The sequence below is a fragment of the Cinclus cinclus genome, chromosome 6 (assembly GCF_963662255.1).
Source record: "Cinclus cinclus chromosome 6, bCinCin1.1, whole genome shotgun sequence".
In the NCBI taxonomy this organism is placed as follows: Eukaryota; Metazoa; Chordata; class Aves; order Passeriformes; family Cinclidae; genus Cinclus; species Cinclus cinclus.
The window spans coordinates 38,354,753-38,381,530 of NC_085051.1; the positions used below are offsets into that span (position 1 = coordinate 38,354,753).

General features: G+C 45.1%; 1 protein-coding gene across 1 annotated transcript; it reads left to right on the forward strand.

Moving 5' to 3' along the window:
• Positions 1 to 6,119: 6,119 nt before the first annotated feature.
• On the forward strand, positions 6,120 to 23,482 carry PAX9 (paired box 9). The gene is made up of 4 exons (XM_062495389.1): positions 6,120 to 6,837; positions 9,142 to 9,284; positions 14,128 to 14,280; positions 23,228 to 23,482. The coding sequence occupies exons 1-4, from the start codon at positions 6,120 to 6,122 to the stop codon at positions 23,480 to 23,482; spliced, it is 1,269 nt and encodes a 422-aa protein (XP_062351373.1).
• Positions 23,483 to 26,778: the final 3,296 nt, after the last annotated feature.

Genomic DNA, 26,778 nt, shown 5'->3' on the forward strand with positions numbered 1-26,778 from the left:
CCGAAGTGACTCCAAGACCCGATTGTATTTTGCCCATCATTGCTTCATAAATATGCAGGAAATGTCCAGACATGGATCATTTGTGTCTGATGACACTTAGTTAAACAAAATTTCACCCTGTTATATTTCCATTCTCCTTCTTGTCCCTGGCGTTAAAACAATTTCTTAAAATTGAAATCACACAGTGTCACACGGCGCATCTCCCTCTCTACCTGCCAGCTTGTGAGAGTTTTAGAGTTGTTGCGTGTATTTCCGTGCATGTTTGAGTACTACGTTAATTAAATTAAGCTGAAAATACCCTCCCCTCCGGAATCACAAGTAAATTAACTCGGCAGTTTAGGCAAACACAAATGTATAAGCCGGTGGGTTTTAGCGAGCTAAAATAAGGCAGCAGGCTGTAACAAGAAACGCGAAATCTACCAACGACGGATCAGCAACTTGTGACAGGAACATTCTCAAAAAGCCCCTTTCCCCGAAGAGGGGAGGACAAGTGGAAAACAAGGCCAACCCCCGAAGAAGGGCGGGGGCCGGGGGTCGCCAGGGGGTTAAGGAGCCGCTGTGGGAGCAGCGGTCCCTGTCTGCAGCCGTGCCGGCTGGAAAGAACGTCTCCCTGAGGAAATCCCCTTCTCTTTCGCACAAGCGTTTGCCGGTGCGTGTGCTCTTGTCCCAGGCTACGAGGGGGGGATCAGCACACCTGAGAGCTGGGGGTCAGGCCGGGTATTTTCAGGCTCGCAGGCTCCGAGAGGGAGCGAGAGCGGAGAGGTCAGCCAGGATCGCGAGCGGCCCCGCACCCTCTGCCTCTGCCTGCTAAGGCATGCTGCCCTCGCTAACCTACTGAGCTCAGCTATTTTGTGGCATAAGGAAATGCATATGGCAGCCAGTGATGCGTGGAGACCCCTTCATCCTGCGTTTGGTTCCTTGTAGAAAATGGGAATGTTCTCCGGAGATTCCGTGGGATTTTATACGCTCACGCGTAGGAATAGCTCCATGCAAAATGAAAGGCCCGTTTCAAAGCTCCGTGGGTCTCACTCTCTCAATTTCACACAACACCTTCCCCCTGGGATGGGTCAGCTCCGGACATAACTCGAAGTTGTCGCTAACCTTCCACCTGCTTCTGCCCCCTTTTCCCTGCCTGCCTTTCAGAGACGTCCAAAATCTCCTCCCACACCCCCATCGCGTTATCCCGTCACCCCTGCTCCAGCTTAAGATGCTCTTTGCCCACCAAACTGTCCGCAACTTTTTCCGGGTGTGGATTTCGCGGATTTGAGGCACATGGCAAGAGCTGGGGGCGGGGAAGACAGGGCAGCTGCGACAGTCCCTCCGGCCGCCGCACCACGTCCGTCCCTCAGACCTTCCCCAAGCCCCCTCGGAAAATACAGCTACATACATGGCCGGGGGGACTGTGTCCTTTGGGAAGGATCAGGTGGACTTCTGTTTACCAAATGCGTTACCATGTGGACATCCTTCTGCCTTAATAGCGTCTCAGTAGCCCACTCCCCTCGAAGAATGAGAGGGGGTTATCTTCCTTCCTTCTTTCTTAAAAAAAAAAATAAAAAATTTGCATCTTCAAAGAGGGGCTGGGGGTATGCCGCGTTGGATTTGTCTGGTTTCTTCCTACAAGGGGAGGACAGATGCATCTGGGGAGCAGAGTGAGGCACAGAAAGGCCTCACGAAAGCAGCTCTGAGAGGAAGCAGCAGGACACACCGAGGTGAGCACGGCGGAGCAGCGGAGCCCTGCCGGAGCGGTGGGATACCGCAGCGCCGGGACTCTGCTCTCAGCTGCGGGAGGTTGGGCACTGTCTTGAGGCCTGCCCGATCCCAGGAAGCGCCGGAGAAGGCCTCCATGGGCGGGGAGGAGGTACCGCCGCCTCGCAGGTACCGGCCGGGCACCGAGGCTGCCGCCACCGCACACGGGATTTGCAGCGGGCATCTCACGCCGAGTCTGTTTTGTGGAGGAGAGAGGGCGAGAGAGCAAAGTTTGAGGGAAGGAGAGGAAGGAGAGCGCCTCTGGCTCCCCTCTGCGACGCAGCAGTGTCGGGAGAAGGCAGACGGGGCAGTCACCCCCGACAGACACCGGCTGCCGGTGCCCGCGGCTGCGGCCGCGCTGTGCGGGACGGCACCGCTCCGTCGCTGTCTCGGCACGGAGGGCGAGGAGCGGGAGGGGAAGCCCGGCTCCTGTCTGGCACCGGGTCGAGTCTCTTACTGCTACCCTCCCACCACTCCCGCTTTGCTTTGTCAGGCCGGCGGGCCCCGCGGTGAGGGGCAGCCCCCGGTTCCTCGGGGCGAGCCCCCTGCCCGGCCACGCGTGCCCTTCCCCGGCTGGAGAAGCCCCGACCCCGCGCTCTCAGCTCTCCCCTCCCTGCCGCCTTTCCCGTCCGATTCTACAATGATTTCCTACCTGAAAAAAAACCCCTAATCTTTTTGCCAGGCAGGTCAGAAGCGATCAACAGGCTGTTGTATATTATGTTTTCATATTCCTCTCGTCTCCCCCTGCCCTCTACCGACTCACTGTAGATCTGACCTTTGGTATTTCAGCCCACACTCAGCAGTTGAATGGAAACAAGTTGAGCACGTTCACTTCTGATAAACATTATCCTTAAACCACTGGAGACCCGAGCAGAGTAAACGAGCTTTTCCGACAGGACCACATCAGGAACACACATTGAGAAAGGGAAAGAAACAAAATATCCAGGAGATCAGAGGCGGGCTCGGGGGTGGAGGGGTGGGAGATGGAAGGAGGGGGAACAGACAGGTTGGAGGACAGGGCGGAGGGGGGAGAGAAGGACCCAAGTGTGAACACAACAGGCACAGATGGGAAGAGAAGCCGCCCCAGCAGCGTGGGAGAGCAGCGCAGGGTCACGCCCGAGCATCCCAGCGACCCTGAGGGAGCTTTAGGGGCCCCGAGCGGGTCCGGGAGCTGCAGGGTCGGGCTTACACCACCCGTGCGCCCGGAGATGATCCCCGGCCACACGCCAGTGGAACGGGCTAAAGCAACGGGATCAGGGCAGCCGGGGCGGCGAGCAGCCCAGGCCCCGTCGGGCTAGGGAGACGCGCTGTAGGGCGAGCAGCCTTGTCGGGGATTCCGACAAGAAACTCTGCTTCAACAAGAAATACCCTATTAGAGTGGATCGAAAGTTTTACGGACTCCCATCCCCTTTCATTGATTGTTTAGTTACATAAATAACTTAATTAAGGCTGGATCGCAGTCCCACTAGTTCAATATCTTCTGCCTTAAAAATAGCCAAAGGAGGTCAGCTCACAACACAGAAAGTTTGCTGGCTTCAGCAAAGGCGTGCTAGTACTGCCTGCTCAAAATGCCACACTTTCGGACAGTGGTATTTGCGCGGATGTGAGGAGTGCTCCCCTTATCAGAGGTAATTCTATCCAGGTTGAGGAAGAACCACGATTTACAGGTGCGGTATTCTGAAAGGGCAATTCGCATTTTTGAACTAACCACAAAATTGCCATAGAAAAGTTGCTGTTGTGGTGTTTTGGTTTTGTTAGGGGGTTTTTGGGTTGCTTTTTTTTTTTTTTTTTTTTTTTTTAAATCCATGTGGAGAAAAGAGTCCGCCGATATTTCGATCAAATTGTGGTAGCTGCAAAAGAGATATGATTACCTTCTTTTCACCACAAAACGTTTACAACATGCCGCCAGTTTCTGGGAGATCTCCTGGAACATCTTATTTTTTCAGTTAGGAATGTTCATTGTGATATGTAGAGGTTATGAAGCCTCGCTCAATTTTTTTCTAAAAATGTCTTGCATTTCAATTAAAATAATATTGAGACAATGTTTATAAGCACCAGCGACATATTTTTTTTGTTTGCTTGGTGATATTTCGTGCACTAAGATCACCGCCTTACTTCTTTTCATGTTTTAATTAATTTGCGGAGTCCATACCCTGGAGACACTAATTAAATTAAAAAAAAAAAAAGAAGCAAAAAACGACAAAAAAGAACCTCAGGAGAACAATACAGAACCCCCCCCCCCCCCCCAAACCAAACAAGGAAAAAAAAACCCAAACAAACAAACAAACAAGACAAATCCTTAGCTGGAACTGAGAGTCCATGATCTCCGTGTGCAACGTGATGTAACGTAGGGCGTAAGACGCATAGACAAAAGATCAGCTCAGGATCCGTACACGGCCAAACCAAACAATTCTTCCACATAGACGCCGTGACCCACACATTCTTTAATTCCTACCAGCTTTGCCTGTTTTTCTTTCGATTGCTAATATGTATCAGTGCCTTTTATAAAGCTGAAGTCAGCTGCCAGGCACTGACATTTTACAGTTAAGCGCTGTGCAATGTTAGTGTGGGGATGAAAACAAAACCGGGTCGGTCTGCGTTGGGCAGCAAGCGCCAGCATCCCGGTGCCGGTGTGCGATGGCCGGAGAGCACAGCATCCCAGCGCCGGGTGCTACAAGCCCCGTCCCGTCTCCTTCCAAGGCAAGGGAAAACGCAGCTCGTTTCCTGACCGATTGGCGATTTTCACCAAAAACGACAACTCTCATCGCTCACGGTCTTCTCGTACACCGCCCATGAAACACTCATTAGAGAAAAGGTTGTTTTATTATAGCAAGGCGATGAAACCCACGAAGAACTTCTCTCCCGCATCCCGAAACTCAACGCGGGGAAACAGTGTGCATGCCAAGGCATTGCTCCGTTTCCTTCGGGGACAGGGGGAACCGCTCTGCCACGCTCGAAGCCCCCTCTCCGGCTGCTTAGTCCGGGAAAAGGGCTAGAAAGGGCGGCGCTGCGTTGCCCGCCGACCGTGCCCCGGCCCCGCGGAGCTGCCTGCCAATGCCCCGGCCCCAGCCGGCCGAGCAGTGCCCTGCCACGGCACCAGCCCCGCTCAGCGCCGCCCCGACGCCGGCGGCGCTTCCCGCGCAACTCACCGCCGCAGGTGCGGAGCCGTCCCAGCGCGGCGGGCCCAGGTGCGGAGCGCTGCGCGGGAGCGGAAGGGCCGCCGCCAACGCCGCGCTGTCCGTCATCTCCCCTGGCCACTGGGAGGGCGGCGGGGCTGTGGGGCCGCCCCAGGGGCGGGCTCGGGGGGGCGGTGGGCCACGGGCCCGGCCCAGCCCGGCCCTGCCCACGCTGTCCTGAGGTTGAAATGCAGAAGTCAAGGCTCTCTCGTCGGGATGTAGATTTCTTTGTAGTTCTTTTCTTCCTCGCGCTACTCTTCCCTCCTCAGCGGCGATCAGAGAGGCTCGGGGCTAGTGCGGCCGGGAGTGCAGGAGGCCGGGAGTCGGTTCCCGGGCATAGGGATCCGTTGGGATTTAGGGCCGGCCTCGAAGTGCCCCGCTCAGAGGAATGGGTAAGTGGCCGGGAGGCGAAGGAGGGTTCAAGTGCTGTCAAGAGAGGGGGAGCACCCGTGCGCAGTCATCTGCCACCGCCGCGGCTCCCTTATTGACTTTGTTCGTGTTCCTACAAGTTGTAAGAACATGTCGAGGGTCAGGAGCAGGGGAGAGAGTGAGAGCTAATGACTAGTCGGCTTGTTATTAGGCGAGTGCGAGGCAGGATCGCAGCCGAGCGGATGGCTGGAGCCCGTGACACGTTGTATATTATTCCTGACACCGATCGTAGCAGTTAACATTTTAACACGCTTGTTTTACAGCCCAGTGTAATCGTGCTGTTAAGCGAAAGGCGCTAACAGCACCAGGAACAGTCTTTAAAAAGTTAGTCCCGACTCAGAAGCACCGCGCTGCCCTCGTCTCCCCCAAGATGTAAAAGAACTTCCTCAACTACTTTTCCTTTCTTCCCCTCCCCCACGTCTTAGAAGATGTTTTTCTTTTCTTTTTGTTTCCTTCGCTTTCCTTTTTTCCTGTGGCAATAAAGCTGAGTTGTCTGTTGGGGCGATCTCATTTTTCAGCTCTGGAATGTGCTTATTTTTGGGAATATGCTTGATGCGCAGTCCGGAGAGCTCCGATATTTGTTGCCACACATTTTCTTTCTTTCAGTCTTTTCTTTTTTTCTTCTTTCTCTCTCTCCTTTTTTTTTTTTTTTTTTTTTTCCCCTCTTTCCTTCCCCCCTCTCCTTTCCTTCCTTCAGTCTCGGAGGCATCCCGCGATTATAAAGAAGCGCCCGTGGAGTGACCGGGGGGGGGGGGGGGGGGCCTGTCTATGATACCTGTCCATGATGAGGAGCAGCTCAGACGCCCCCTTCTGTGCCGTCCGCCGTGTCCGACGGCTGTGTTTGTGCATTTGCTTGCAGAACCTGCCTTTGGGGAAGTGAACCAGCTCGGGGGGGTATTTGTCAACGGGAGACCCCTGCCCAATGCCATCAGGCTGCGGATTGTGGAACTGGCGCAACTGGGTATCAGGCCGTGTGACATCAGCCGGCAGCTCCGCGTTTCCCACGGCTGTGTCAGCAAAATCCTGGCTCGCTATAACGAGACCGGCTCCATCCTACCGGGGGCTATCGGCGGCAGCAAGCCTCGGGTCACCACTCCCACGGTGGTAAAACATATCCGGACCTACAAACAAAGGGATCCGGGCATCTTCGCCTGGGAAATCCGGGATCGCCTGCTGGCCGATGGCGTGTGTGACAAGTACAACGTGCCGTCGGTCAGCTCCATCAGCCGCATCCTTCGGAACAAAATCGGGAACCTGTCTCAGCAGAGTCACTACGAGTCTTACAAGCAGCATCAGCAGCCCCCACAGCCTGCTCTGCCCTACAACCACATCTACCCCTACCCCAGCCCCATCGCTGCTGCAGGAGCCAAGGTGTCCACCCCTCCCGGGGTGCCGGCGATCCCCAGCACCATGGCCATGCCCAGGACGTGGCCGTCCTCTCACTCGGTGACTGACATCCTGGGGATCCGGTCCATCACAGAGCAAGGTGAGAAGTGTGGGGGGGGGGGGGGGGGGGCGGTGAGCCGGGGCTACAAAGGCAGCCAGACAGGGCCGATGAGGCTCGGTCGCCTGCTTCTGGGTTGTTTTCTCTCCGAGGGTCGGAAGATGGTTTCGTTGTTTGGTTCGGGAAACTCCTCGCGTTTTCCCCAGCAGGGGCCGGGCGCTGAGCTTGCTGTGGAGGATGCGTCTCGGAACGTGTGCAGACCGCAGGGCCTGGGTGGGCTGCAGGCGCACCAGCAAACAGGACGCATCGGCCGTCACCTCCGCCCTCTGGCCGGGAAGTGGCGATCCCGGCCGGCGGGAACGGCCCGGGGTGCGGCCGCGCTCGGTCCCGATCCTGATCCCGACCGAGGATCGCTGCCGCACTCCGGTCACGGGCGCTGCCTTGGCGTTACTGAGAAGTCAATTTTCTGTAGTTTTCGCAATCAGGCCAAATTTGCTTCGGCAGGAAGTTCAAATGTCATCTAATTGCTTTCATTCTGATGCTGGATTTTCCTCCGAAGCGGTGGTCTAGGAAAACCAAAGGCCCGAGTTTTGCTTTTTTTATCCCTTTCACATTCTTTGTGTTTCTCCGCCTGGAAACTGCGTCGTGTCTCCCGGCTGCTCGCTAGCAAGGGACACTTTTTTTTCCATTTCGGCCTTTGCCAGTGAACTAACAGTGAAAGCGTTACTCAGAGTGTCACTGGAAAAAACAATCCAAAATAACCTTTGCCTACAGGGATCTGTGTCCCATTCTCCTCTCAGTATTAGTGAAGAGGTGGGAGCTGTGATCTCTGTTTTCACTGCCTTTTAAACAGCAACAATTCAGTTCTAGCAGCATTTTAAATGCAAAATAATCCTTTAGGCATTGCAGAATAATTTTCTTCTTATTTCATCAGAAAGGTGTTATTTTTTTTTCCCCCAAACAACATATATGCACGCGCAAGTATGTTTTATTTATATGCATACATGCAAAAAAATTTGTAAGTTTGTTCTTCTTTGCCCTTCACGATATAAACTTTATCCCAGTCCTCACTGGCACAAACAAATGTGCTTGTTTCTGAGCCGACTTTAACAAACACATGCCTGGCCATCTCTGAACTCTGAGGCAATCTTGAGGTAGTGTTAACAATTAACATTAAAAAGAATGAGAACATTACAATCACATGGAAAATGTAGGGGTTTTTTTGTTTGGTTTTTTTTTTTTTTTTTTTTTTTTTGGTGAGTTCCTCTTTTATTAACACCACGTTGGTAGGCAGGCCTCTGACGGTGCTGGCGGGTGCCTCGGACTCTGCCCCGTCTCCCTGAGCCCCTGCAGCGGCACACATCTTTCTGCAGTGTGAAATCTCCCCCCTCCCTTTCCCGTCAGAAGGTCGGGGCTGCGGAGTGGCCGGTGCCGCAGATGGGGGCTGTTCGCCCTTGATTTATAGGGTAAACTGACCTTGCTGACACGGAAAGGAAGCCCCTATTCATGGGAAAGTGTGAGATCAGCAGAAAAGGGCGCTCACCGAGGGAGCTCAATTTCTTAAGACAACTTCAGATTTGTGCCTTTCCCCAGCACGGAGAGGGGCCGAGCGAGGTGGTATCGCAGCAAAGCCCCCTCCAGGGCGGCTCCCATGCGGCCGGGCGCGGGGCTCGGGACAGGGCTCCCCCGAAGCCTCCCCTGGCTCTCCGGTGCTGGAATTTGGCCGTACGAGGAATTTGTCCGCCTGCAAAACATCCCGCTATGCCCATGGCGCGGCTGATAGGCGCGTAAATAATAGGACTGTTATTTCTTTCCCTCCCCGCTTTTTTATCTTCCCCCTTTTATTTCCCCATTTAATATATATATATTTTTGTTTGTTTTTGTGCCTCATTTTCTTTTTCTCCCAAAAAGTGTTAGGAGCTCAGTTCCTGCAGGCGTGTCAGGTCTGTTCGTAACACGGGGTATCGTTTCTCCTCTGACTCACAAATACACACCCATAGGAAGACACCCATAGGAGATCCTGGGGAACAAGTGCCGGGCGGCGGCTCCGTTCCGCCACTGTGGGGACGTGAGGACGGATGAGCCAACCAGCCCTGGGCTCTGTTGCTGGTCTCTGTCGCAGGTTTCACAGAGGGAGCAGGCTCCCTTCTGCCCACGAATCACCCACTCAAGGAGTTTCCGGGAGCTTCAGCGAGGTGTGGCGGGCGAGGGACCGGCTTCCACTTAGCTCTGCCCCACAGACTGCCTCCCACGGGGAGAGGGAGACGTCTCCATCCCGAAGCAAAGCCACCTTCATCTCCGAATCCCAGTCTCTAACTCCCTCTCTCCCGCTCCTTTGCTTTCCAGCAATGAATGACACTTCGCCTTACCCCAGCCCCAAGGTGGAGGAATGGAGCAGCTTGGGCCGAAACAGCTTCCACCCGCCGGCCCAACATGCCGTGAACGGGTTGGACAAGAGCTCCCTTGAGCAGGAGGCCAAGTACAGCCAGGTAAAGAGAGAGGAGGGGGGCGGGCGGTGATGCACAGGGCTCCTGAGCTCGCCTTCGGGCTACCGCCCTCGGCTTGGAGCCGGTGCCGGACTTCCCTCGGCTTTGGTTTGCAAAGACGGGCGGGAAAAAGCCTGGCTTTCTCCGCTCCTCTCTCCGTTCCCTCCCCCGGCCCGGCCGCCGCGGCACCCAGCACCCGCATCCCGCCGTGCTCCCGGCGGGGCGGCAGCGATCGCATCCCGGCCCGGGGCTGCCCCCGCCCCGTCCCGCCCGCCCAGCGGGCGCTCGGGACCCGCCGCCACCGACCCCCGCCCCGGCCGGGCCGGCGGGCACGTCCCGCCGCCGCCTCCGCCATCCAGCCGCGTTTTACTCTGTCCGCAGCGTGCTCTGTAGTCAGGGGAATAATTTGAAAATGAGGTGTAATTGCTTCCTACATTAAGCATTTTTAAACGCTTAAGTAGACGGCGAATTTCCTACGTTTTAATTACAACACAATATAACTGTTACTTAATAAATCTCTGTCTAAATCTTTGTACTTGCTAATCAAGTCCCGTGCCAGGAGAAAAGCTATAAAAGGCTCAACTGTTACTCATTGGGAAAGCACAGGTTTTGAAAACATTTTTTCCGTGTGATGGAAACATTTCAAAAAGCATCAGAGGTCTCTCAGACACACTGACTTCCCGGTCGCGCATTTATTGTACTTAGAACGAAGTCGAAGAAACCCACAATCGCTGTTTAATATTTTTCCAGTTCAAAGACAGAGGTTTCGGACATATTTTCTGAGTTCTGTGTCTGGTTTTAGATTCGTGTATAGGAGACTTTTGTAGCTCGTGTTTGGTGGTGAGAGTAGCTGAATCAGAGTCTTTCACATTCAAGATGTGGAGCGCAAACTGCGGCAATACTTGCAAAGAGCAGGCAGACCAGGAAATACTGTAGATCCCGACAGCGAACAGCTACTTCATTACATCTATTGCCTTTTAAACAGTACACCACCCTCAATGCTGTCCTATTTGTTTTGTTTTTCTATTATCCTGTTATTATTATGTTCATTTCATAACACAAATACTGTGCGCTATAGTGCAAGCCATAATTGTATGGTTAAAGATAGACTTAGCGTTACTACCCCTTCTAGAATTTTCTGTAAAGACTAAAATAAGCATCAACAGTCTTGCTAAAAAATAATAGATATAGCTTGTTGCTGTTCTGTAAGAGCAGCTGTACTGTGGCTGCATTGTCTTAGGTTCTAGGCTGGGCCTTCTGCACACAGTCCTGCTGAAGTATTCACAGGATCTTGTTCATAGGCTATAAACCATAGCCTCTGATGCATCTCATTTACTTCAACAGACATGTTGAGAAAGTGTTTTCTAAATTGGGTCATTTTTAATGCTGGTTTGGAAACTACTTTTTTGCCTTTTTTTCCCTTTTTTCCTTTCAGTATTTATGATTTCATCTTCATAATATATCACTGTTCTATTGTCAATACCACTTTTACTTTAAAGTTTTGTTCAACCTGAAAGATCTCCTGATAAATGTTATTTAAACATATGCACTACTCAAAATTTGAGAAAATTACTGTCAATAAAATGGAATTCATTAATCCAATTAAATTGTCCAGAGAGTTTCAAAGGGTAGAAAAACCACATTCAGAACCCTGCTCTCTAAAAGAAAATACAGAGGAGGTTCTTCCCAGCTTCTTTCCTGCAATAATATAGGTAAATAGAATTTGGCTTTGGGAACACAAACACATAGATCTGTCTATTCATATAGTATTCCAAACTGTTATGCAGAGAATTAATTTGAATGTGCATTAATTGCTTTGTCTGTCCTAAGTTCACCATCTTGCTAATTTGGGATGTGTTCTAAAAAATTGTTATAAATAAGGATGGGAAAATGTGATTTGCAGTTTTTGCCACATTTCTTTTGCCAAAATATTTATTCCAGACAATGTGAAGTTTATGAACCAAATTTCTGCTGTGCATAACACCGATTTTCTTCTTGCTGAAGAGCAGTGAGTCTAGAGCGACAGTCTGTGACAGTAAAGACTTATAAAATTTTCTGACATTGTGGGATCCATGGTCTCTTGCAATGTGTACTGTTTTGGGTGTAGAGATGAGCAGGGGACATGAGAGAATGTTGGTTCATTTGTGAATCAAGCAGGTGGGTATCTGGTGGGAAAAGGGGGAAATCTCAGACGTAATATGACACAAGTACTATGGTGAAATAGGCTCTGTCTTTGTACTTCAGGGTAAATTATATTTCCCTATCTCTTTTGGGCAAAGCTCGTTACAAAAGTTCTTAAGGGTCTTAAGGAGGCAGACATCAGAGTACCCCCAGAGAAGTGATTGTTCTGTGATATTCCAGTTTACATCTGTATTATCAACATCAGAGGTGCCTACAAGAGGAGGGAATCAAGTGTGGATGTTTAACTTAGGCTTCCCAGTTTCACCACAGCAGCAGAGGAAATGTGCTGTGAAGCACATTAACAATGGATTTTGTGTGAGTGATAGGCAATTCTGCATTTTCCAATTAATATAATCTATGTATTTAAGCATCACCAACATCCAAAGTTCACTTTCCTTAGCTTGCAAATATCTCCTTAACTACTAGGAAAGTGAAAGACTTGCTCCCCAGCTTTAGTAATGGAAGATATTATTTTGCTTCTCAAGAAATCCCCTGGAAAATCCCTCTGGTGTAAGAGAGACCAGAAAAAATTGAGACCAAAGAACATGGTCTTGTTTATTTTTACAGTATATTTATTTGATCACTTCTTTTAAATGATATACATTTGTTTTAAGACATGGGATACTGTAGGCTTTTTGTAGGCAAAAATCTTATTGACATCACAGACTTGTCAGGCAGCAGCCAAGGCTGACCTTTCCAATCGGTTCCAATGGCTCCATTTCAGCCCTTGTCCCACACATTAGTGGGAATTCACCCACAAAAAAGGCAGGAAGTCTTCACATTTTTGCCTTGACAATATGCAATCACACTAGTTTAACATGAAACTGAATCTCTGGATGTAGAACATTTTTCACTTCATGTATTATGGATTTCCTGAGGCTTTTGTTTGCAATGTTGCTCATATTTGGGTTTTGGGAGTTGAAAGCTCAGCCTGGCCGTGATTCTGTACAAAGCATTCCATGGGAAACTAAAAGATGCCTTGTCAAGTTTCTATTCAGGTTTAATTACCTGATGTCCCAGGTTGTCATTTATATGTAAGCAATTGCATAATTTCCCTGGTGTATCATACTCACAGATTTGTCATATGGCTTTCAACCAGGGTGACTGTGAATCAGAGAAAATGAAAAGTAAAATAGATTTTCCCGAGAGCTTGGCAGTTTTTTGTTGTACACATTTCTTACAGAGCTCAGTTATATTGCATTATTTAAGCAGAGAAGCACATTCTCTGTGGTGTTCAGGTGCTTCTACAGATAATTATGCTATTGTTACAAAGGGTGAATATTCTGAGTATTTTCTTTAGCATTACACACCTTGTACTGACTACTGCATTAAGAAAAAATAGCTGAAACGACTGCAATATGAACACATTTGTAACCTGCATTTGAAATCAAAACATTTAATAAACATGTATTGTATTTAAAATGCAGATCTCAGACATCTGATGCTTGTGACTTGCTGGACTAACATCACGGATGTTCAAAGTGAAAGAATTTGTGGTCTGTATTTACACATGGATGAGAATGAAGAAGACCTGACATATGTCTGTATGATTTGCTGAGAGGCAAATAACTTGGAAATAATTTATTTTCAGAATTACTTTCTGTGTGTGTTGCAGGAAGCAGATGTGCATATTGCCAAAGGGAGCTGATACTCATTAATGGGAAAAAGCTTGTAACTGGGGGGGTGGGGGGGGGTCTAAGAGCAAGCTTGCTCCTGGAAATGGTACACTGTTTGGAGGCCACATCCCAAACCTAGGGGAGCTGCAGAAACACTCCTCCTAATTCAGAGGGGTTTGTGAAAAGTTTGAGTGAAATCCTCCTCTGACATCATCCTAAGCCAAACACCTAAGCAGCAACTACCTCAGGTCTATCTCAGCTGAACTTCATCATCTGTGAGGGGCTTGAGTTTTCAGCATTGCTGAGACATCACTCCCTGTCCTTTGGCTGCATTCTGACTGAGGGCCATGAGCTCTGTGTGCTGCAAGCACATAAAGGCAAGGCTGCTTTTAAAGGCAAGTGATTGCAACTGTAGGTGCAATTCTGGACAATTACTTACACAGAAGATGTAGGTAATGTAAGCATTTAGTTCCTGATCTCTCATTTGTTGAGGAACAATGAACTGTGTATTCAGTCGCCGTGATTATCTGTATCTGCAGTGCTTAGAACCCACAACACAGGGTAACTTCTTTGGGGAGAACATTAAAATGTAACCTTAAATATTACGGCAAATTAAAAGGTCCTCGTACATACATGATTTACTGAAAAAAATAATTAACAAATTACTTATTTGGCATCTTATATTATAATGCAGGATCCAGGCAGTTGGGTTCCTGCTATGGATCTGTGCAAAATCCATCAGTGACAAAGGTCTGGACCTAGTGCTCCTCAGTCATACCCAGGCAGGAGGGGGGGTGAAGCTGTGAAGGAGAGGTGTTTATTTGCTTTCTTGCTGTAGTATCCAGCAGCATTGCTAGCAGAGTCTGGTGCAGGGGTTCAGACCTTGGCTTGGAGACTGGTTCTGTGTCACTCCCACTACGATCTCCAGACCAGGCCTGCTATCAAAATATTGCCACTAAGCCTGCTCCAGGTCTAGGCATCCTTGTCATTGCATGTTGTGGGTGAGGGGGATGAGCTGATCCCACTACATGCACCCGATTCCTTCCCAGGTGATCTGGATGGCACCCAATTCGAACCCCATTTGTGAGACCTGCCTCTTACTGGCCACCTGCTTCCACGGCCAAAACACAGTGCCCTGTCCACCAACCCACATGGCTTCAGGGCACTCCACCCGGATGAAACTAATAAAGAAAGTCAGAGAGGTGAGTGAATGGTACGATGACACTCAAACTGCACTCTAAGCACCTTCTGCTCAAAGGACCACAACCCACCAGCACAAACATGACAAACAGGACTGTAAAGTGGGAGTGATGGGAGATACCTATCACAGCCACAGAGCAGAGTGCCAGGAGCAGGGCTATTAGATGTGATTTGACCTGTTCAGTCTTGGTTCTTGCAGTAGAAATATATACTGGCAAGTATACTGGCAAGTATATAAAGACTGCATAGTGTGTTTGAATTTCTCTTTTGTGGCAATTTATCAGCTTTTAGGAATTGCCTATACACCTAGTCATAACAACCATAGGCATTCAATAATTGATGGGTTGTGAGTTCACCCTCCCTAGTGTACTAGCTTTCCAGTAACTGCCTCTGCAGCATCAGAGATTTGTTAGACATAGGAGACCGCTGTTTTGGCTGTCCCTGAAGAGAACAAGGTGGGGACTTTACCAGTGTGACCCCATATTTGCCTAGCTTCTAGACATCAAGAATCCCTTTGAAGTGTCTGTGTCCCCGAAGTCTCATCCCTCAGTTTCATTTAAATAACAGCATATTGAAATGACAATATATTGTTAAGGATAAAATATTAAGAAGGCATTTTTCATAGAATCTTTCAGTGATACATTATGGTATTAACCAACAGCATAGAAAAGAACAAATGTTTATTTCTTCCAGTGTATTTGCTTGTTTAGTGTCCATGCGTGCTCTGCCCAATTCCAGATTTTGCCAAAATACCAAGGGGGAATTATTGTGCAAATCTGTTCTAAAACTATGGGAATCTGTTGTTAATTCCTACTCAAAGGAGTTTGCTTATATGACGTGTTTTTTTTTTTTTTTCTGTGCTTTCCTATTGTCCTCATAAGCATAGTATATCTGTCTAGGGATGACTGAAGTTGTGTTTTTGTCATCAGAACCAGGCTTTGTACTTACAGCAACCAGAATTTGTGTTTACCACACCTTGACATAGTCTGGTTGTGAAGTTTGTTAAGCAGTAGAACGTACCCCAAGATCCAACATCTTCATTGGAAAGGCAGTGACTTTGATTTATATCATCCTTCTTAACTGGTGCATGAAAGGGAAGCAACCATTCAATGATAGTGCAGACCTTGGACTATAATCTGCATTTGGAAACATTTAGGTGGACGTATGAGTGCGTGCTTGGTGTGCCGTGGTAGATCTCACTTCACTGTGAAAGCTGTCTAAAACCATCGTGCTTCTGAAGAAACACTGGAAACACTTGCTCCCTGCTTTTCCCTCAGAATGTGCTTAGGTTTTACAGCAACCTCTGTCTTTCTTTTATCCACCATGCCTTTTTCTCCTACCTCTCTTCCCTCCATTGTTTTTGTAGTGGACTACTCAGTGTCAGAGAATGAGTGGTGGTTTTTTCCTTTTTTCTTCCCCACCCTTTTTTTTTTTTTCTTTTTCCTTTTCTTTTGTTTCTGCTGTAGTTTTCTTTGGAAAAGACATAGAATGCCCCTGGCTCCTTCAGGAAAGGCTTGGTGATGGTGTGTAAATTCAAGTTACTATTACGATTTCCAAAACTGGGATTTTATTTCCCTGAAGAGGCTGAGATTTAAAACTGGATAAGAAAATATAATTTAGAGTGATCTTGATGCATGTCCCAACTATAGTTAAAACACTCAATTGATATTATCTGATTTCTGTGTTATTCACTGCAGCTGGGGATGGCTGTAAGGAAAGGAAACAACTTTAAGTTAATAAAAAGGCGCATTAAACACGGGGAATGGGATCTGCTCATTATGAAAGGACTGCACTTTATTTTAGAAGGAAATAGTGTGATTTTCTTGTGCACTACATTTTTGTGCATTGAATTTAATAATGGGAGAAATAGCTGTAAAGAAAATATCATCTTTTTAAGAGATAATGTATAGGATTGAGTAGCTAACTATGTTTGAAATCTTAGAGCACACACTTAGAGCCTGTGAATAAGTCTGTTCTAATTGGGACTTCAACTAGAATACCAGCATTGCTTTGCACAACTTACAGTGAAAGAGAAATAGTGTAATTCTCCATTCTTGAAAGGTCTCTTATTCTTTTTCAAATCACAGTTTTCTGGAAATCAACTCAGTTCAGCTGAGCAATGGAGCAGCTCTAAGCCCCTTGCCCATGGGTTATTTTTAAAAACTTCTAAATTCCAATGTATTATCGCTGTTCACTCTTTTTTGAAAATAAATGTAAATATAATATTTTATAATATTATACCAAATTAATATCCTATGTACAAAACATTGCCTCTTCCATTTAAGATTTTTTTGTATGTCAAAGTTATTTAATGCCAAAGTCCTAATTTTTCAGAGTCTTGTTCTCTGCTGATTGCAGTGAAATTAATAGAAAATCAAATCAGGAATATGTTAAATAAAATAAGTTAATTAATCTAAGAATATGGTATTTAGTCCAATATGAAAATATATTTGCAAGAATATTTTCCAGCACTATAAAAAGCAAACCGTGATTTGCAGGTTTAACTCTGGCTAGATTATTCAGATATACCTTAGCAATTTTATCTCTCTTTTTTTTAAATATTTTTAATAAGAACCTGTGGAAACTCATAAACTGGGGAAATTTACTCAGTGTTCACTTTTGTAACCCTACTTCTTTAGGTAATTGTGATTTACCTGTGTAGGCACGTTAATTTTAGTGGGACACTGATTTGAATGAACATTTGTGGTATGACATCATTTTTCCTGTTGATGATGCAGCACTGAATTGCAGCTTCAGAATTTATCTCTTATTTAGAAACTACGATTTCTACAAAAATACTGCTTATCAATTTAAAAACCTAAAAACCCTCTATTTTTGTTACTTAGATAGTTTAGTAATGCCATTTTCCTAAATTATACTTCTATTACAGGCCTACTGCTCCTGTTTTATTTGGAAAATTTGTTTACTCTTCCCTTGGGATCCTATATGTTGGCTTGATTTATAAATCATATTTAACCTCCAATTATAAAGGGAGATTCAGCATGTTTGCTTCCTTGATGTTTGCAGTTTGTGTTTGATTGCTCCTCGTCTTGTTGTCATAATTGTTTTAACTGATTATGTGCATGTCACTAAAAATGAGATATCCTCTGGATTTTTATGCTGATTTTCTCTTCTGATTGAAGGACTAGATATTTTGTTCCCTGCTATGCTTTTTCTTGCTGTGGAAAGAACTACTTCTGCAATAGCTTCTTCGTGACTGCGTTTTCACGCCATTTGGAAAAGATTCATCATTTCCAGACAATGTTTGAAGGTTTTCATTTTGAAAACCAGCAGCGAGAGGGTGTCAGTGTGTGTGCGGAGCTGCAGCAGTGTCCCTGCAGAGAAAGCTGCTGCCAGCATCCATCGTGGTGGGCAGCCCTGCTCCAGTACTGCTCCAGTACCAGTTCCAGTACCTGCTCCAGTTCTGCTCCAGTACTGCTCCAGTACCAGATGCTCTCTGGTACCTCTGCTGGCTGGTTTCAGCTGCTTTTGGGGAAGGGCTGTGCTGCACGATCAGGGCAATGCACTGAGGCTGCTGATCCAAGGACAGGAAGGATTCCTTCCATCCAAGTCAGTGTCAGAATTGAGAGATACAAATGAAAACAGCAACCTTATTCACCAGAGGTGTGTCCCTTAAGCCATGACACAGACTGAACTTCTGATGACTGCAGCAGGGGACTTTGGGCTGAGTCACTGTCCCAGCTTATTTGGGCTGCTGAATTAGGTAACTCGAACTTGAAGGCAATGCTGTTTCTCCAGAAACACTTTTTTTTTTAATAGTAATTGAGAATACTTCTACAAAGCCTGCATTCTTAGTCCATGCAATACATAAACTATTTAATTAATTATTGCAACGAGATCAAAATGGCCAAGTCATAAATAATTACAAATATTAACATTAAGAAAAATGATTTACATTCTTTTGGACACTCACTTTAGACTTAGACTATAAAATTGAGGTGACATCCATCTGTGGCATCAAATCTACTCTTGTTTGTATTCACATAAAACTGAAATGAGATCCTTTATTGCCATTAATGATAGCTAACATAAATACAGGTCTGTGATTTTGAATGTTACAATTCTGGGTCATTTTCTGAAACATTTAGAAGCAACATGGGAAGAGAACATAGGAGATGGTCTGATTTTGATACTGACAGAACAGATATCTAGCAAGTAACAGAGAAGGAAAAGTAGGGAAGGCAATGAAACAAAATAATATCAATTCACTACAATATATAATTAGAATTTACACCATGAGGACCAAAAGTGAAATCTAAATTGCACGTTTCTCTGGTTCTTCCGTGACCAAGGCAGAAAAAAAAAAATCAGGTAGTTTGTCTGATGTGGATTGATTGGGAAGTTTGTCCAGAAAGCTTGTATCCTTGTGTCTTCTTACCATGAAGGAGAGAGGAAGCTGAAACTCTACAACACATTATTACAAGCATAATCTTCAAAACAGTTATCAAGGTGTGTGGTGGTTACCTCTGGTCTGGGCAAGAATTGTTCTGCCTTTTAGGAGTCCAAGCAACTAATGGAAATTACTTGAAATTATTCCAATGACAATCTCACATTAGCTTGGTTTTAGACTTGCTTTTCATCCACCCACTCCCACTGTGTGGCAAATCACAAACACACTGAAAACAATGACAGAAAAAGTTGTCTCGAATTAGTATTGTAGCTAAAGTGACCAAAACTAAAGATTCCATCTGTTTAAACTACTCAACCAACTCCTTTACTGGTGAAAATATGTGCAGTCTGCTTGTTCCAGCAGTACCATTTTGTGTGACCTAAAGCAAGGCTTTATGTCCATGCTGGTTTTGATTTGTCACCTCAGTATTCCTTTTACTATCGCTGGCAGGTATCAGTAGCAACTTGGCAGGAAGACACAAACCCAACTTGTGATCCTGACCCAATTACTCTTGTTTTGCTGGCATCTTTGCAACAATATGTTTAAATGAATTTGTGAGTTGGTGGGAGGTCATGTGTTCTAGGTTTCAAATGCAGCTCTAAAATTTGGAAATATTTTTTCCATCAGTTGTCTCAAAACATTGATAGAAGCAGCAATTGAGAGCAAAAGCTTCTCTCTGATCTTTTTAAAAGCCAGAAAGTAGGCACTTTCAAATGGGAACCCTTATCTCTTACACAGCAGAGGTTCTTGTTCAGCTACAACTACATGTTTGTTTGTTTGCTTTAAAAATTAGATTTCCCTTGAAAAACGATGGTTCAAATTAAGAAAGAAAATATTTATAGAACTTGAAAACCAGGTTCAAGAAACCTCTGCACTTAAAACAAATTCTTAGGGTTTTAAAAATCCATAAACACCGTGGGGTTCTTGCACTCCTAATTACGAATGTTTAGATTTTGGTGTTCATTTCCTCTGATTGAAATACTGCAGGATGAATTATTCATCCAGTATATACAGGGTCATGGAACTTAATCCCCTCCATTTATTTTAAGTGAATGTCATGTTTGTAAAAAGTGCCAGATTGACAGACAAGATTCAATCCTTTGGATAACCTACACTTTGTATCTAAGGCTATTTGGAAGTAAAAACCCTTTTGTCAAGACTATTAGGTCAAGTCTTTCACAGATGAAAGTCAGAGATGAAAATTAGAGGTTTTTTTTGGTTTTGCTTTGTTGTTGTTTTTTCTTTTTTTCTTTTTCCAAGTAGCATAGTTTTAAATCATATAGAGTGAGACTTTCTCTATCCCCCATCCTTTAATTCAGATCAGAGGAAGCATCTGCAAGCTTTGTGGATATGGCACAAACCTCCCCTGAGGCAGAATTGCATTCTGTGCTGGGCCAGTTCTACCCATCTCAGTGCTGCCTTCATGGCTGAGGGCATCTGTGGCATCCACAGAATCATGGTTTTGAGTGGTAAAGCTTTGTAGCAGTGCAACAAAAATGATTCACCAATTCAGTGAGGCAGTGATGACAGACAGCATTGGTGGCCTCTGACAGGTTGCAGCTGGTGGTCCCTACACAACTCTCTCCACATCCTGCCCTCAGTAGTTGGGGTGAGATCTTTCTGACATTCAGAACAGACTATAAAAACAACAGTTTTCAGAGCTGTATTTTGAACAAGTGTGTGTGTGTGTGTGTGTGTGTGTGTGTGTAAAAGGATTGTTCTGGCTGCTATAAATGTGTATAGGTATACTTTAAAACTAAGCTTTTACAGAAACTAGTGACTCTAGTCAATTTCCATCTGTTTTGTTAACAGTAACCCAAGTGGCACCTACAGTATGATTCAATAGGAAACCTGGGCTTCTCCATGAATTACAGTCCAAAGCCTTTGTGCCATAAGGCCACAGAACATACGTGTGATTGAATCAAATATTTATCAGGGAGCCTGTTGTTAAAATATTTATCAATGTCTGCATTAATGTGAGGTGTTCAGGAGCTCAGATTTGCCTCAGAACATGCAAAGTCATCTGCTAATCGTTACTGAGGAACACCTGGTGGCCTTGTCTGTAGGAGATGCAAGATGCCAGGACATGGGCTTGAACACTGCTGGACCAGCAAAGAGATGCTTGTTGGCATATTGCCTGGCATGGGTCTACCCTGTACCTGCTAACACATCCTTCCCAAAGCACAGCTAAGGGTTCACAGAACATGAGCACTCATAATGAGGAATCCTACTTAAAATGTGGCTTCCAGGCACAGTCTTGAGCCCACTGCTTGGTTATCAGGCCCCTTGGGAGTGGGAGAGCCTGAGGAACAGGGTGGATTCACAGAGTCCAAAATCTACTTTTGAGGTCTAGAAGCTGAAGGTTTGTGCTGTCTCAATGGCTATGAGACTTCAGAGACTTGTCCCATATATTTTCTCCTTCCAGCACTCACACCTTCAGGGTTTCTTGTACTTCTCTGTGCAGAATACGCTTGGTATCCCAGTGTCACAACCTGGCTTCAATGGCTCTACTGCCCCTGTGCAAAGATTTTTGTTGGTGCTTGTTACAAAAAAAAAAGCAAACCAACCAAAAAACCCCAAAAAACAGAGGTGCTCATTCTTGTTTCATGTTTGCACATTGGAAAAGCCCCATTTTAGGGCCACACCTTTTATTTCCAGTAAATTCAATGAAATAATTCTCCACATGATTCAAGAATTGTACTGATTTTCAGTGCAATTGTTTGCAGGTTTGTATTAATTAGTATTGTTGCAAACACTGATATTTAAAGCTGAAGCTAAAGCATAATCCTGAGTCACAGTAGGAGGCATGTAATACAAGTTACTGGTCAGATCACATATTTGCATTCTCAAAAGGATAAGGCAAGTTCAGCTTCAACAAAGTATTTACGGATTTTGAATGACAATTATATTGCTGCTGCAGCTGTATGTTTGTACTAATTAATATTCCTATTGGAAGCTTGTGGCCAGGATCCCATTGTTGTCTCCTGCTGCTTTAGATTTCTGTACAGGTTTATACTGACTGAGTCCAGAAGAATTACTGCTTTGTTTTCCAAATGACAATTAGAGGATAGTCTAGACAGTGGAACTGTGAGCTACATGGATAGGAAACTCATGAGCCTGAAAACAGGTCAGTGCCCTTTATGAAGGTAAACACTGAAAATCAGGCAGGTGCAATCCAGGCAGAAATTGAACAAGTGAAATGTTAACAACATGCGAAGTTTTAGCAGAAACAAAAGTCTGTTTCATTTCTTAACTCTTCACTATTCAGGTTGTGTCCAACTGTACCATGTAATGATGCTACAGGACTTTCTGAGTACTCTTCCTTCACATCCAGATAGGAAACATTTTTGAGAAAAAATGCCACCCCAAATCCTAAAACAAACACTACACAAATTGAAACTTAAGCAAGATAAATTATCTTGGTTTGTACCTGTTGTCCTGAAGAAACATTTATGGGTGTGAAATAAACCACCAAACACTTTTTAGTTAAATAAGGAGTCATTAATTGTGAAATCATACCATAGCTGACTGAAGGACTCTCCCTTCTCTATTTAAATAGAAACCCTTCTCTCCAGCCTACAGAAGGACCTAGGAAAATAGCTTGCAGGAAAGGACCCAGCCCTGCAATTGTTTTGTGCACAGAAGCCCTTTTGAAACCAGGAGAAGCTATGAGCAAAGAACATTTACAAATTTTTTATCCCGAGTATCTAGAAAACAAATTTTTAAAAGACACCATCAGTAATACTATTACTATAGTTCTGACTCATGCTCTGAACAAACAGTTACCAAAGAGTTCAAGATGTTCCACCTCCCCCAGCCGCTGTTACCTCTTCACTCCAGGAAGTGTTGCTTTCAGATTTGTGTCCGCACCTGCCCATGGCAGCTCAGGCTGAGCCCACCCTCCTTTGGGGCCAGGAGAGGTGAGGCACAGGGATGGGTCTGTCTCTCATGCCACTGGGATGGCTGTGGTCACTGCACACCCAGCACTACCCAGCGGGGCTTGCAACAGTGATCAACACCCTGTGCAAAAGTTGGGTAAGGTAGGTAAATATTGCAGTTCATCTACTCCAATCTATGGAAATCATTGCCAAGTGCATTAAGGTACTCAGTGAGAGAGAAGGGAGAGACTCATTATAAATCCCTCCAGCAGCTCTCAAGAGTAATGATGAGATGCAACCACGGGCTTTTAGGAGTCCATGAACAACAGGAAAGTAGGCAGGTGTGCAGTGGGCTTAGCAGTTCCTGCCCCGCTCTTGCTGTGTGTTCCCTAAACATCTGCTGGTGGTCCCTGTCTGGGACAGGTTGCTGGAAGAGGTGTGAAGCACTGATCACAGTGGGTTAACTGGTCTCAAAGCAGAAGGGGCCACTGAGCCCCTGAAATTCAGGGTTTCTCTCTGAAAATGGATTTCTCTCTTGGTGCCCCCACTGGCCCTAATTTTGGTACAAAGCCCCAGCAGCATCTGAGGGCAGCTTATGTTATGCCAGATCCAATGTGTCTCACCGTCTTAGAAATTCTTTTCCCTTCCCTCTCCTTTCAGGCACCCAACGGCCTCCCAGCCGTCAGCAGTTTCGTGTCTGCACCAGCCATGCCTCCCTACGCCACGCCAGCCCAAGTGTCACCTTACATGACGTACAGTGCCACTCCATCCAGCTACATGGCGAGCCACGGCTGGCAGCACGCCGGGGGCACCCCGCTGTCCCCTCACAGCTGTGACATCCCCACCTCGCTGGCGTTCAAGGGCATGCAGACAGCCAGGGAGGGCAGCCACTCCGTCACGGCCTCCGCGCTCTGATGCAGGAGCTGCTCCAGGAGCACCACGAGCTCGCTGGCTCCTTGCCCTGAGCCTAGCTCACGGATTGCTCTGCTCATGCTGGCCATACTTGGCATTTCTCCTCGTGACTTGTGTCCCGTGAAGCTTTTGGGATTGAAAGAGCTGAAGACAACATCAGAAACTGAGAGAAGTGTGGTGTTGCGCTCTTAAAGACTTTGTGTCCCTCAAAGGGCTCGTGGAGCCTTGTTCCACTCTCTCCTGGTCAAACCACACATATTTATTCTTAATCATCACAGACTTTCTAAATGTGCAATTGTTACTAAGATTTGTGCAAAAATCAATAAAGAAAAAATCACCACAGAAAATTCTGCTATGCCTTGAATCAGCAAAGGTGGCTGAATGGGAAGTGTTTGCCAATTGCCTAGAGAACAACCCTTTAATCGATGAGATTATACAATCCACTGTTATTAAGAGGTCCTTTATTGTAGTTTTATTGGGTTTTGGAAATCAAATATAGAATGAAGGCAATAGGTGGCTTTCAGATCCTTCTGGCATGTTGCCATCGTCAGGCAGTAGTAAGATCTTTGTGATTTTATCCATTTGTAAATAGAGGCTTTTGACAGCATTTGTTTTCACCTTCCAGTACATTTCTTACCTTTTTTTTTTTAAGTTAAGAATATGATTTCTAGTTATTTTTTCTGTGTCTTTACATGATGGGATTATAGGTGATGAGGTTTAGGTAGGGGTTTTTCATCATGTTTTTTGTGCCTACAGTGGAGGCTTCAACATCTTATGAAATAGTTATCGCTTTGGCAGAGGAGTCAAAGGCAGAAATCCAGCTAAGTAACACTCCACAGTTATACCCGGCCTCCCGGACTCATGAAACACCACATTAATAAGAAGTGTACAAACAGAGATGGGTGAAAAATACCTGAACAAAATGGAAAACTGTAGAGGAAAATGCTGTTAGTGTGCAACCTGTGCAGAGATGCTTAAAAAGCCCTATCAGTCAAAAGCCCCACTGAGAAACAGAATTGTACCAATATTCTCAGCTCACTTGTGTCCAGATTATGTTGTAATTTTTTAAAGAGGACCTTGTCTTTAATTTCTGCTTTAATGAATGTAAAGTATGGCTTTTGGTAAAGTTTACATTGTTATTCTGAAGCATTTTTTTTCCCCTTTATAGGTATACTGGTGGTGGTGCTACAAACAGAGATATTATTTAATATTAGCAAATTTCTTTCCTACATTTCTGTATGCAATGGCAAGTACTCCATGCCAGTTATTTTGCTTTAAACTTTAATCTCAAGAGAGCTAGCATTCTAATTTTTGAAAATTTACCTGTTTTCTTTGGGCAATAATAAAGTTCTGACTATTATTATGCTTTTCCCATGCTGTAGGTATGTTCAGAATACGAATGTGGAAGAAAAAAGCCTGATGTGACATTTCATATCCATCATAGACTATTAATATATTGTGTATTTTTAAATGTGTTTTGCAATAACTTAAATTACTGTAAACATAGTTAAAGCAAAGGAGAAAATACTATTCTTCATATATATTGTTCTATCTGCATCCTATATTAAACACTAATTCAGTGGGAAAGCAAAATGCAGTTCCCTCTTAAAATATAGTCCTCTTTTTGTGGATTTCCAGCTTTCATCACCAAGACAGCCGTGGGCAAATTTTAATAACAATCTAAGTAATGAGTATTTATGTCATGTACAGTATGTCCACTGAAATATGGATGGACTCTGCTGGCTGCTGCCATCTTTGCTTCTTGCACTAAAAAATAGTTAACAGAACTGCATTTCTGTAAAGAACACAGATATTGTATTTTGGCCCAAGGAAACAAAGATCTGATCTTGGATGTGATTCATGTTCTTCAGCCTCAAAGGTATTCAACAGCTGTTTAGCTTTAATGACATGCTGAAACCCTTGCTATTCAGCAGAACACTTTTCAAAGAATGTTTCTTTGAAACCACTAAAGGTAAAGCGCACACAAGTGCATTTCCACTCTGCCACACTGTTAGTGACATGATGGATGTTATTCTGCCTTTATGCTGTTATAGCTGAAATAAGATGAGCCTTAGCACCATGAAAAAGATATCACTTTTAATACTAGACAAGGTGTTCACTAAAGATAAAATGGGGAAAAAAAGATAAGAAAAAGATCAAGTAGATAAGTGACTAAGTTGGCAAGAGGATTTTAGCTTTCAGCTTAGTTGTTCTACTGGATTGCAGAATTATTGAGTGAGTCTATTTATTGTTTTCCATAGAACTCAAACAAGGGGCACCAAGGGAAAAGTAAACAAAAAAGCAAAACAAAACAAACAAAATAAACAAAAAAAAAGGAAAAAAAAAGAAGAGAAACTTTTCAAAGCACAGCTTTTTTAAGCTTCAAGGCTTTGCAAGCCTGCAACATAGTGTGCCTGTGTTAAAAGTTTTCCAAATTTTCTTGAGTAACATGAGGTAATTTCTGGAATAAAAGTTGTCTTTCCTGACACTCCAATGAGGACTTAGTGTATTCTGGGAGACAGAGAAACAGATCCTTAGCTTCTAACAGTTATTTTTATTATCTTGAGCTAAAGCAGGATAATTTATTAAAGAAGGACAGGGCATTATGTGAATGATTCCTCCTGTGGGACACACCATCATAAACCATTTTTGTTTTGTGTTTGTTTAGGTACAGCTCTCTGCACATCTGCCTGCTGTACATGATACCTTACCCCTGAATGGGAAGTCAGCGGGGCTGCGTGCACAAAGTGTTGCTCAGAGTGAGCAAAAAGTGCCTGACCTTGGCTCTTGGTGAACTGTCTGTGATGGATTTTTTTGGTGTGAAGTTTCACAAATTTCTTTCTAAAATGTAAACCTATGTTGTAGAATACTCCTTTCCCCAAGGACTATTTCACTGCTTATACTCACGGGTAAACTGAAAACTGCAACATGTTCACCACACAACTCTAAACCATTTTACATTAAATTAAAAAGATTTTTTTTTTTCCTAAAATATATAAGGGTTAACTGCTGCTGTCAAGTACAAGGGTACAAATTTGGAATGAACCCACGAAAGTGAATGGATGCATTTGGGATATTTTCAGTATATGTGGGTGCAGAATTAAAATTTAAGATTTTTTAATCTGAAAAGTCTACACTTGATTCCCAGAATGTTAAATGTTTCCAAAGAAATAAGTGAAGCCTAATAATATTCTCTTCAACCAAACTGTGTTTGCATGGTCCCAATTTAGAAGATCTTTGGTGTGAAACTGAATTTCAGCCCACATTACACAAGGAGTAATGGGGCATTGGGCCGTCAC